We start from the raw sequence: 12,682 nt of genomic DNA, 5'->3' as shown, positions 1-12,682 counted from the left end.
CCTACTGTGAGTCATTGCAATACACAGATGCAAAGTTTGCACTAGAAAAAAGGCATTGGGGTAAAATTTTGAATTTCTTTGTTTATAGAGAACTCATTTATATTAAATCAGCTCTTCATTCCTGTTTTCAGAGGTTCAGATCAGCACCATTCTGAAAGAACAGAAAGCACCCTTCAAGCCTGACTCTCTGCAATTTTCTGTCTCACAGATTGACTCTCTGCTGTCCCATTAAAACCCTTATCACAGCTGGTGCATTCAAAATCACACCTATGCAGACTTTTGAGCTTCTGATATGGAAAGCAGTCACACTATGGCCTTTCCCACAGGAGCACTGATTTACATGCCACTTAGTCTACTCTGTTGTCTCTGTTCAGGACACATAAACATCAACTCTTACAAGTGTGGCTCAGTCATACTCTATGTCTACGCTGGTCATGCAATCCACCTTAATTCATAGAATCATTGAATGGTTTTGGTTTGAAGGAACCTTTAAAAGTCACCTAGTCTAAACCCACTGCAATAAGCAGGGATGCCTTCAACTAGATCAGGTTGCTCAGAGCCTCATCCCGCCTGACCTTGGATGTTTCTAGGGATGTGGGATCTACTCCCTCTCTGGGAAACCTGTTCCAGTGTTTCACTGCCTTCATTGTAAAAAAAATCTTCCTTATATCTAGTCTCAGTTGACCCTCTTTTAGTCTAAAACTATTACCCCTTTTACTATTGCAACAGGCTCTACTAAAAGTTTGGCCCCATTTTTTTATGAGCTCCCTTTAAGTACTGAAATGCAAACATCCCTTCCTTACCTTTAAAACATTTTTCTACCTTGTAACATGTTGCAAGGATCCTGACAGCTACTCAGATTATGAAAACCGTCAAATATGTCTCTGCACAGGTTTCAAATTTAGGCATATCAGTAGCCTTTACTGAGAGGGAACACTGTCATCTATACCCTGATGTGCATTACTCTGTCCTGGGAAAAATAGATATCGCATTAAAAAAAAAAAAACAAACCAAAAAAACAAAACCAAACAAAAAAAGGGAATACCTTCTAGCCAATGCCTATGGAAAAACTAGTCTGTAAATCCCGATTTCCAGACTGCTACATAGGACTACCCACCTCTCAAACTGAAAAATCTTGTTTATTGATGCATGACCAGGACGGCTACACTTGACAAGGACAGTTTCCTATGAGAAAAAAACCCAAATATTTACAGTTTATATCACAGACAGACACACACACACACACACACCCCCAAGAAATATTTATCAATTCCAATGTTCCAGGTGACAGCAGTAATTAAGGATCAGGAATTCATGGCTCTTCTTCAGCAGTCACCAATACAAAAGGCTTTAGAGCCTGTACACTGCAGTAACTAGCAAGACCACAAGCAAGGATCTCAAATCCCATTCTGGTTATTAAATAACAGCCGGCACAAAACATGCACTTAAATTTGACAGAAAGACTTGAACTTCTGATGTACCTAGAAAGTCACAGGCAAGTAAAATCAACCTTGCTAACTGCCACTACAGGCAGAAAAAATGGCAAAAAGAGCTCTTTTTTTAATAGTGCAGAAATTTTCACAGTGCCTTTTCAGACTGATTTCAGATATATGATTAAGTCTAGAACTAAGCACAAGATGCACATTTCATTTAATAAGATGCTGGTCCACAACTGTGAGAAAGAGTTGCACTAGCACAATTTGTAGAAATCCATGAGGTTTTACTGGAATCCACTTTCCAGATGAATTATACGGTAGCTTTATAAGTCTTGCACATATGCAAGCAACTCTTTAAACTATTACCAGAGTACAATCACAGCAGTCTGGCATGCCTTACGTAGCAACTTTATGCCCTTCTGCTCCTCACAGCAAAAGTTGCTTAATTGCTGAGAAAAGCAAAGAAAAAAGACTGGAGGGTTACAATGATTTGGGTGGAAGCTTGCTAGCACGCAAAATAATTCATCCAGTTCAAGGAGGTTTCCTAGCTTACTAACCTGTGGTTACATTTGATGGGAGTGCTGAAATTCCTAATGTGCTTCAGACAAGTAGCTTGTAGTTCTGAACTACTGGCCTTCAAATGAGTCTTGCCACAGACCGAAGTAAAGAGCTGAGCAAATAATGATCGCAAAACAGCACGTCCAGCATGCAAATGGCTAACAAACAACACACTTCTTGCTTTGAGTTTACATGTATTTCTTCCTCATTGGAGAAAGAAAAAGCATCATCATCAAACTAATGACAACAGAACACTTACTGTACAGCATGAGCTATGTTACCTACCCCAGCACAGGCAAATTTAGCAGTGCACAGATGTCAGGACAACACTTTGCTAGAAAATGGCCTGACAGAAATTCTAGTAGGATCCATAACCAGCAGGTTCCAGGGGAAGGAAATAGGAAAAAACTTGAAAAGCATACAGGTATGGAAGACATTTTTGATTCAGATATCAAATTTACTTGCAGTCCAGCTTTCTCTAAAGTGAGAAATAAAACAGAAAAAAACTCCATTTGCAAAACATAGAAACAAAGGAATTAACTGTTAATAGGCAGGAGTTCATAAGACCATTTGCAATGACCTTCCCTTCTCAGGAGATCAGTATGGCCTAAGATATCCACCACAGCTGCCAGCGTACAGAGTCTCATCAGGTTTCCCTGCCAATAGGGTTTGTGAAATCCATACAGCTGTCTCACATGAACACTGAACCTTTTTTTCACCCCAGAATACTCCCAGTCTGAGTTCTTTCAGTGCCATAAGGATCATGAAAATGACAAAAGGATACTTCAGAAATATTCAGTCATAAATATTCATTATCTGTCCTGACACCCAAGCTTGACTCCCCAAGTCTGGGGAACAGATCAGTAAGCGAAATTCAGTAAGGCAGAGAAATAATTTCAAATTAGTTATATGGAATACTGGATATAGACATGATCACAGAATCCAGATGGGGTAATTATAATTTCTCATCACTTGTTAGTCTGTGTCCACTGAAGGCTGTTCCCCCTTTTCCAAGAATGCTGCTACACAGCACAGACAATGCAAGAGAGACTGTGACTGCTCCTCATATTTCACTGTCAGTTTCACTGCAACTGGCTGACATAGCACTAAGGCCGCCATGGACAGCTTAAGGGATTCCCCACAATGGGTAAGCACCACAGGAAGAAACTTCTGGCTGGGGATGGTAATAAGCAACTGGACAGTGATAACATTTTTAACTGCTCCATCCATCTGATCTATTACAAAATTATCTCCCAAGGAAAGGAGGGTCTGGGCTGTGTTAATTCATATTTTCCCAGTCCTGTCTTTAAGAAACTGCAGAATTTTGTGCCTTCCTTGATATTCAGATCAGCCTCTTAGCCATGCATTCGAAAGGAATTAATCCTGGCTTCAGAGAAGGGCAAAGAAGCTGGTGAAGGGTCTGGAGCACAAGTCCTGTGAAGAGCATCTGAGGGAATTGGGGATGTTTAGCTTGGAGGAGTCTCCAGGGTGACCTTATCACTCTCTGCAACTATTTGAAAGTAAGTTGTAGCCAGCTGGGACTCAGTCTTTTCTCCCAGGTAAGAAGTGACAGGATGAGAGGACAGAGTCGTAAGCTATGCCAGGGGAGGTTTAGTTTGGACATCAGGAAGAATTTCTTCCCAGAAAGATTGATTAGATACTGGAATGGGCTGCCCAGGGAGGTGGTGGAGTCATTGTCTCTGAAGGTGTTTAAAAAACCTGGCTGTGTCACTTTGTGCTGTAGTCTAGTTGTGACTGGTGGTCATAGGGTGGACCTGATCTCAGAGGTCTTTTTCCAATCTAATTGATTCTGACACTGCACTGTAGAGGTAGACACCTTCTTTTCTCTGTACCAGAAGAAGGGGGATTCCAACATCACTTCAGCAATTAGGCACCTCATTTAAATGTCTACATTTGGTGTTGTGAATCTAGGCAAAAACTTAGCTACTCATTCAAACATCACACCTGTGTTCAGTAGCACACACCACACAACATCCAGAGACAGAAAAACAGAAGGTGGAATCCTGGCCCAGAATTACAGAATGTTTGAGATGGGAAGAGACTTACAGAGATTGTCAACATCAACCCCTGCTCAGAGCAGGGTGACCTACAGCAAACTGCCCAGGACTATGGCCAGTCAGGTTTTGAGCATCTCTAAAGACAGAGAATCCATATCCTCTCTGGGAGACCTATGCCATTGTTTGACCAGTCTCACAGTCTGTTCTCATGTTTAAGCTGAATTTCCCATATTTCAGATTGCACCCATTCCCCCTTGTGCTATCACCACTAAGAAGATCTTGTGCCTTCAGTTCCACATCTGCCCATTTTCTCAGGCAGTGACAGTATCAGCAGTGTTCAGTGTCCTCATCTATGTGCAGTGGTTCAAACTGATGTGTAGCGTGCACTCACTCTCCACCATTATTGCACAACAAGCTTCAGACAGTTGCTAATATAATGTTAAGCAGCTGGGTATACACAGAAAAGCAAAAAGAAAACTTTAAAAATCTTCAAGAAGCTCAAAAACTGAAATGAATTTATTCTTCTGTACATCCAGCAAGATCCTAATGATTCTCTAGACAAGATGAGCAAGATTATAAAAAAGTTTGTATGCGTCTTTTGAAGAATGATACAAATCTCTAAATAAACAAGACACACTCATAACTAAATGGAATTTATGTAATCTCAGTCTCACTAAAAGATATACAACCATTCTGTCCAAGTGTCAGTTCTGCCTGTCTACAGACACTTTGAAGGAAATTTTACAACAACTCCTTGCAGAAGAGAAGCAAAGCAGTTACACTGCAGCTTCTGTCAAGGTCTTCCTTTATTCTAGTTACAAGATGACAAAGCTGTAGCATAGATGAGATAGATCAGCATATTACTAGAGCTGCTGTCCAATCTAGGAACAATGTCAAGCTGAAGCTTGTCCACGAGATCCAGTCATAGTTTCTGATATGTATGCTGGGTTGCATTGTGAATCTGGTTCTAAAATGTAGGTCTGCTTTCTAACACACACTAGGTCTAAAATGATCATGGCAAATAACTGCCTGGTTATGTTGGACACAAAGTATTTTCAGGAAAAATCTGTAAAGACAAGCATGATCTAAAAAGCAAAACTAATGAACTCAACACCTCTATCACAGAGAGACTTCCTTCACCTTCATCTAAAAATTCCTTTAAATCATAAGTACTCGTCTGGAAAATGGTTAACTTGTTTCTAGAAATACAAACTTGCCTGTGTCACAACTAAAAGCTCAAAAACAAATAAAGCCTCATAATTTCATCTGAAAATTGCATATTTATCCTAGCCACAAGCTTCAGTTGTTGAAAGCAAAATCAATAGGCACTAATCATTGTTTTCTCTTTTGTTATATGAGTCTAAATTGACTGCTTTTTGTAAGAACGATTCTTACAACAAATTCTTATCTTTTAAAAAGATAAATTTGCAACTAACACAAAGACTTAAGGTGTTTGTTCAAAACTGGGGAGTATTTTAACCAAATAAATGTCAAGACAAACAAATAAAACATTTGAAGTCTATGTTATGTTTTCCAAAACCAGGAAGTTAGTATCTTGCAGATTTCATTTTACAATCAAGTCCATGCTTATATTTATATTCCTGAAATATTTAATAAAGTTAGCACATTGAAGCTTACCAGGTGACTCTCACACCAACTAAAATTTATAAGCTCTCATAAGTAAGAAGACACTGCTTTGCCTGTAAACATATAGATATTGTAGTACATCAGATATCTATATGAAATAATCCTGAACCTAAATATTGTCTAATTTCATCTTAACACAATAAAATTTAACAGGTCAGAAATGGTTGTGGTATTTTATAGCATCATAAACTATTGTTTATAAACTGGTCATGGCAACCAGAATACTATGTCTACCATTACAGATCCCTGTTTTTTATCTGCTGAAATGTTTACTCTTTCTTAGCCTCTTCATGTGCTCCATTAGTTACCTAATTGCAAATATATATATAATTATACACATTATGCAAGTGAGATCTGCCTAATGAAACTATAATTTGGGAAATTTAAATGCATAACATACTGTAGGTCAGTTCAGCAATATTTTAAGCACTACACCGTGGAAGAGAATTTGGCTAATCACCACATAACAGTGAACAGCAAACTTCGAAGTATGGCAGCTAAGAAAATTAAACCCCAAGTTGATACTTTAACCTTAGTTCACACTACTGTGCCTTTTTAAATTTTGTGTCTTGGTAATGGTCTCAATTAATGCTGGAATGTCATTTAGATTTGCAACCTCAATGCTCAGTCTCTTTCCCCCAGTGGATCTGAGCCAGGACACTCCAACATGCTTGACTGCAGTGCCATGTAGGCTGCTGTGGTTCACGAGGGATCACATTTCTCTCCTAATGCATTAACTGTGTTGAAATAATAAAATTTTAAAAGGCCTGACATAATTTTAGAAATAGTTACAGCATATACAAGTGGCTCAAAAGGATTGACTGCAGGAATTCTGCAGCAGTTTGACTACTACAAATGTACCATCTCCAGTTAACAGATGACTGCACCAGCAGAAGCTCCAAGCTATTGCCACTACAAAGAGTCAGGATGAAAGCAGCACAAATCACCTGCTATTGCACCCATGGACAATCAAAGCTGGGCACCAACTGGAAAGAAAGTACCTATATTTTTTTTTTAAACTCATGGTTCACATGTCCCTCAGGTTTTTTCTTCTAGTATCTATGAATGTGGTTTTGAATTTCACCAGCAAATACTTACATCATCAGCTGCATATGCCACTTTTTCTGAAAAGGTTCTTTGCCTGTAAGAGGGGGGAAAAAAAGCCAACAGGAGGATAAAAAGGTACCTTTTAAACAATAAACGTTCTGCTTAGCTGAGGAAAGCCAATGTTCAAAGTGCCTGAAGAGTACCTTTCAGAATTGCCGTAATTATTGTACTCCATGTACATACTATACACCCCAGTTAATTGCAAATTAAAAACAAATTAATATGTAATCAAGCAAAATAATCTGCTTTAGAAGACAGTTAAAACAAAACAAATTAAGACTAATTCAAAAGCCATGCTATTATTTTGAGATTGTAATGTAAGCTTGTAACAAGAGGCTTTCAATTTAGAATACTAAAGTGAAAATACCCTCTTTTTAGGTATTTGTTCCTAATCTTGTATCCTTTACTAGTCCAAACACTGACTGGGATTGCTGACGTGTTTAAATTTATTCATTTGTGTAAGTGTTTGGAGAATCTTTTATTGAAATTACTTTTTAATACATTAAGAAAAGTTAATCTTAACAATTGTTTTATTGTCCCAGTCCATCCTGTCTTACACTGCAAGTCAGCAACTGACTGCACTATTCCATACTGCAACAAAAACAGTGAGTGGGTTCCTTCCCAGGTATACCAAGCACAAGGTAATGCAAGTTCCTCCTTCAGGCTCCTTGAAATATCCTGCCTATTATTTCTGACATTGTTTTAATTTAAAAAAAAAACATTTTTTAATTATTTGCCAAAAATCAATGAATTTTAAAACACTGAATGTACTCTTTCAGAATTACCAGGGAGTAAAAGCAAAACAAGGCCCAAAATCAGTTATTTACTGATGGAGCAAATGAGAATGTTACTGGTTTCTAGCCACCCACCAAGTTTTCCCCTTCTTTCTTTGTGTATATTTCAATCCCTATTTTCTTTCATGTTAGTCATCTGTGGAGAATTCAGTTTGTTAAGCACATACTTGCACTTAATCTCTCTTTTCCTTTTGGATCTTGGAATGTTTTGAGACTTCAGTTACAGTAAACATATTATAAATTAGGGATGCAGAGCCAAATTATACTGAAATAGAATTACCAGTGTGTGTGCTGACAGCCAATGTGTTCCTTAGCACTACCAAACAACTGTAATGCTGAGTGTGTTTCTCCATGCACGACTTCTGGAAGCTATTACATTACTGCATCCCAGAATTTGTATAGAATAGTGAATACACTCTAAACTGATTGCAGCTGTGTTAATTCTGCCAAGACAGGGATAATCCCAGCTTGGCAGAACAGCTATGGCTTTCCATTGGGGTGGACACACTTTTAGACATGGGGATGAGATTGGTTAAAGCCAATTCAGCTGGAGAAAGAAAATAGCAATTAGTTTTTATGATCCTATTATTGTCTCCCCACACACATAAAAACAGAAAAATCAAGGACACAGTTGTTCTCACATAAATATAATTATTGTTTTCGCTGTATATTAGTTATTAGTCAGATAAGATTTAAATCAACCAAAATAAATTACCTATCTTGTGATATCAAATGTCTAGAAGCATCATCAAAAGGTAGTAACGGTCGAATCCTGCAGTGGACTCTGATATTTCCTCTCAGTTCCTAGGATTAGAATATTAAGTTGTATTTAACACAAGCTGCTGGAGCAGACAAAAACACTGGAATTTGCTAGGAGAGGACAAATACGCTGAAACTTGCCAAACAGACAGGATCATGTTTAAGAAAGCAGATATTTACAGCATCACAGCCCTAGACACTGTGGGAAGAAAAATAGAAGGAATATAATTTGTCGAGGTAAGAAAGTACTCAAAGAAGTATGAGCTCTTCAGAGATCTTGAATTCTGTAGCCCTCTACAGTTTATATGGACAAAAAACCCAAACGGTTTTCACTCAAAGACATTTTCCCTTCCTTTCCTTTTTCTCCTTGCTCCTTACCTAAGCTTCTTCAGATACCTATGTTAACACAATAGACAAGATGATCCCATTTCTCTTCCACCAGTTCTGAGGAAGATGTGGAACATAAAACATGTTGTACATTTTTCTCTTCACTGTGTGTTTCTACATAATTAAAAAGTCAGCAGCTGATTTTTCTCTGCAGGCTGTTTTAGACTTCAGTTTATCTCATCCTTTTTGTGGGTGATCAGTTCTTCTTGTTTTGTATGACTGAAAACAGCTTGTCTGTCATGACCAGTGATCACTGGCATTAATGCCTCACTGCCCTGGGAAATATCCTTTCAGTAATCTGCAACACAAGTTGCAAGTACTGTTTCACAAAGAGCTTCATTTTCCCAGGTAGAAAAACTTCTAAGAATTTTGTTTGAAGGTGGCTTGTATTTCTAAAAATCAAGTCCTGAATCAGGCAACCCAAAACCAGTCATTTGTGAGGGTGGGGAGGAAGAGTAAAGTTAAAGTTCAAAACGGAAAAAATTAATCCCAAATGAACTATCACTAACAGCTGAGCAGGATACATCCAGACATATTTGAAAAAATAAAACTGTTTTGCAATTTCAAGTTAATAATTTTAAGAATTTAAAAAACTATTTCAGAAGCTTCAAATTAAGGAAGAGGATGAGGAAATTCAGGTTTTGTCCACTATTCAAAATGAGCAATATGTTGCACGAGTGCATTTGAAAGACCCTTGTGTAAAAAGAAAGGGGTGGGGTTTATTGTAAGACAAATGTGCCTCAGCAAATAAATGTATTGTATATAGACAGTTGGGGAAGGTCATGTATCCATGCAAAGAGGAAATTTTGGGAATAATTTCAACAAAACAAGAAAATGTTCTGTCATTAAATATACTTACAACCAAGCTGTTATGTAAAGCTCTCCTCTTCTGCTTTTCTTTCTCATATCTCTCTGTCACTTCTTGTAGAGACTGCTCAAGATCAAAAGCTTTTATCTGAAACACTAGAAGAAAGGAGTTCCAAAGAAATAAACTCTGTGACTTTACAAAATGAATTTTCAAGTAGCACCTCATGAAATACAAGCATTAACTTTTTCAACTTCTCCTAAATTTATTAGGAGGGTTAGTTCCTGATTCACTAGATACCTCCGAAAAATCCTATCATAGCTCTTGCTTTGTGAAGCTACAGATAATTACCACAACAATACATGTGAACACTTGAAAAACAATCACAAATACAAGATAGTTAAAGGCAATTCAGTTTAGTTAATGTTATCTGTCAGCAAAGCCTGTAACCCAAAATTGAAGCAACCTGCTTCTAGGTGTGGCTGTCACTTGCAAGGCTCATGCCATATCTGCAGTTACCAGATCTAGATGTAGAGTATCAAACAGTCAAAACCAAGGTCTGGGAGCTGAGTCTGCAGGATGGCCACCAGCCTCGGTGTGTGCCACCTTACAGAGAAAGGAATAGACTTACCATCTCAGCATGGCAGTCTGGTATAAACTAAAAATCAGATAACTTCAAGGGACATTTGTCTATGTAGACATTTCTCATAACTTTTTTTTCTAATATCCATGCAGTTCACCTCCAGCTTATAATGTTCTTCCACAAGTGCATGCAGGCAAGGAAACGTTAATAGCTGGGGAATCAAAGTCTAAGAGTTTCACTACGAAAAATCCTTTCCTTGCATCCTGTATGGGGAGTAGTAACACTAGCATGTTTTGATTTGGAGAATCCCATGCAAATATGTTACCATAAATTGTCATTGTAAAAGGGCCTCTTATAGTCACTGACCCCTGATCATACTGTATTTTTTAAAACACAAGGTTAGAATCCATTGATTAAGTAATCTCCATAATAAGTATCTTCATTTACAAATTTATGTAGACACACTTTGAGTTCCCTAAGTGTCTTGAATAAGGAGTTAGGCAAAGCAATAGGGGCTGAAAGAAAAAAATAATTACTAAGTTGTTTCAATATTTAAGTGGTCTCTTCATGAGGACTTTGAGAAGCCAACTGGACGTTATATATCCAGTTTCAGTTAACTTAGTCCGTAATTACTCTTTTTTTTTTTCAGACTAGCCTTTCTATGGTGAAGATAACTGTGAAAACAGAAATCAGTCTGGGGTTTCCTAATTTGATACCAGGGCTTTTGAGCAAGGACTACAACATGTAGAAAATAAGTTGAGTTATTGCATTAAGCAGATGATATTTTGATATTTGTAGGACTAATCCATCAGTTTTAATGTCCATCTTCTGTAAAGCTTTATGTGCAGCACAGAAAGACTTCTTGAAGCTTCATTAAGTTTCCAAATGCATAATTTATTTCTGAACTTTTTTTTTCTGAAAGTAGAGCTATATAGCTACAAACACTTAACACTTTCCTAGTTGTCTGCTTGGCATCAGCTGCAAGCTACTTCGGAGTTACGTTTTCATCCTTAACCTTGGGGCAGCCATTGTTTTAAAACACTAATTACACAGTCTTCATTATGCAAGTAGTCACTACATGCCTGCAGCAATTATAGATGTCCCTTTCCCCCATGCTTCACCCATGTCATTGAGCTATACAGAAATTCTCTGGGAGCTGGGAATGCTGATTTTTCTGTTTAAACATTACTGACCACAGTTAGGAGCTTCATCAATAATCAGACTAACAGTTGTGATGTCTTGCAAGTATATTTAGGATTGTAATGTTCTTTTAATTGACGGTCCTGGTTAAGAAGCTTTTCATTCCCCCCATTCAGTGCTGCACCAGACCTTTTGCTGTGCTTGCACAGCACACACCTGTTTTCACAGTCACATGGAGGTCTAAAAGCAATCCATCTTTCTGAGCAGTTTCTGTCCTGGATCAGCTCCCTGATCTGTTTTGCATGTTGTCCTAGTTCAGCAGGAGGGACCAGCTAACACTCTGTAGGGGTGATCAAAGCTGTGTATTCTACCCCCTGTAGTCATTCCCCAAGGACAATGGGCCATTAGCAGCAGCTGCCCAGGGAGCCATTATCACCTTCATACCCAGCCTAAGGGGGGGCGGAGCTGCTAATGGGCCATCAACAGTTCAATACCCCCTGGCTCCCAGAGTTAATCACCCATTTTGTGAGTTCCCGCCCAGGGGGAGGGACTGGGTGCTCCCTGAGGGTACATAAGTGGTGGGTAAGAATCCCTCGGGAACTTCTTTTTGGATCCAGAGCAGCAGCAGGACCTCGACAGGAGGAGATCACTGCTCTCACCCAGACCACAGCCCTTGCCTGCACCAATAGGTTTTTCATTTCCTTTTGCTCTGGACTTGGGGGAGCCACAGGAGTCTCAGCACAAGGGCAAACAAACCCCCTTGGGTTTGTGCTCCAGGACACTGGGTTATACTGCTGGGTTTTTGTGAGTTGAAAGCAATTTCCCTTTTGTGTCAGTGTTGTTATTGTAATATTATTATTAAATTTTAGCTCTGACTTATAATCTCTCTCATCGTGAGTTCATTTCCCCTGCTGGTTTGCCTTTAAACCAGCACACATGTTTGCTGTGTAACAAACAGTTACACAAGCATAACAGAAAGTTCCATGACAGGGACATGAAAAACAGGAGCAGCATAAACTAGCACAGCAACAGCATAACTGAGATATGGATGTGTAGCTGTCCCCATAATTTTCTGGGTTTTTTATGTTTCTTGCCATACTAGATTCCAGTTTAAAAAGAGATCAATCTGGTCATGTCTTCTAGGACAAGCAGGTACAATGCAACAGACTTAATTCCAAAAGTTCTTTTGAATTCAGCTGTGCTTTACATCCTGGGTTATAACATTATTTTTAGCAGGGCCTATTGCAATAGAGCAAGTAGTAGTGTTAAACTAAAAGAGGGTTGATTTAGATAAGAAAAGCACATTTTACAATGAGAGTGGTGAAACACTGCAACAGGTTGCCCAGAGAAGTAGTAGATGCCCCATCCCTGGAAACATTCAAGATTCAGATTGGATGGGGCTCTGGGAACCTGATCTAGTTGCAGATGTCCCTACTCATTGCAGAGAG

The 12,682-nt window shown here is 38.6% G+C and overlaps 1 protein-coding gene across 1 annotated transcript in view; it reads right to left on the bottom strand.

The window, feature by feature from the left end:
* The window catches only part of KIF25 (kinesin family member 25), a 45,364-nt gene that overhangs the window by 21,959 nt on the left and 10,723 nt on the right, over window positions 1-12,682 (bottom strand). Inside the window, exons 5-8 of the mRNA XM_071549465.1 lie at window positions 9,566-9,669; window positions 8,276-8,364; window positions 6,758-6,800; window positions 1,118-1,185 (exon numbers count right to left, since the gene is read on the bottom strand). Coding sequence (XP_071405566.1) covers window positions 1,118-1,185; window positions 6,758-6,800; window positions 8,276-8,364; window positions 9,566-9,669 — 304 coding nt within the window. The remainder of the gene's footprint in view (window positions 1-1,117; window positions 1,186-6,757; window positions 6,801-8,275; window positions 8,365-9,565; window positions 9,670-12,682) is intronic.

This window comes from Pithys albifrons, chromosome 2, assembly GCF_047495875.1.
Source record: "Pithys albifrons albifrons isolate INPA30051 chromosome 2, PitAlb_v1, whole genome shotgun sequence".
Classification (NCBI taxonomy): domain Eukaryota; kingdom Metazoa; phylum Chordata; class Aves; order Passeriformes; family Thamnophilidae; genus Pithys; species Pithys albifrons.
The sequence above is the reverse complement of the archived record's forward strand: the minus strand, read 5'-3'. Positions and strand labels throughout refer to the sequence as shown.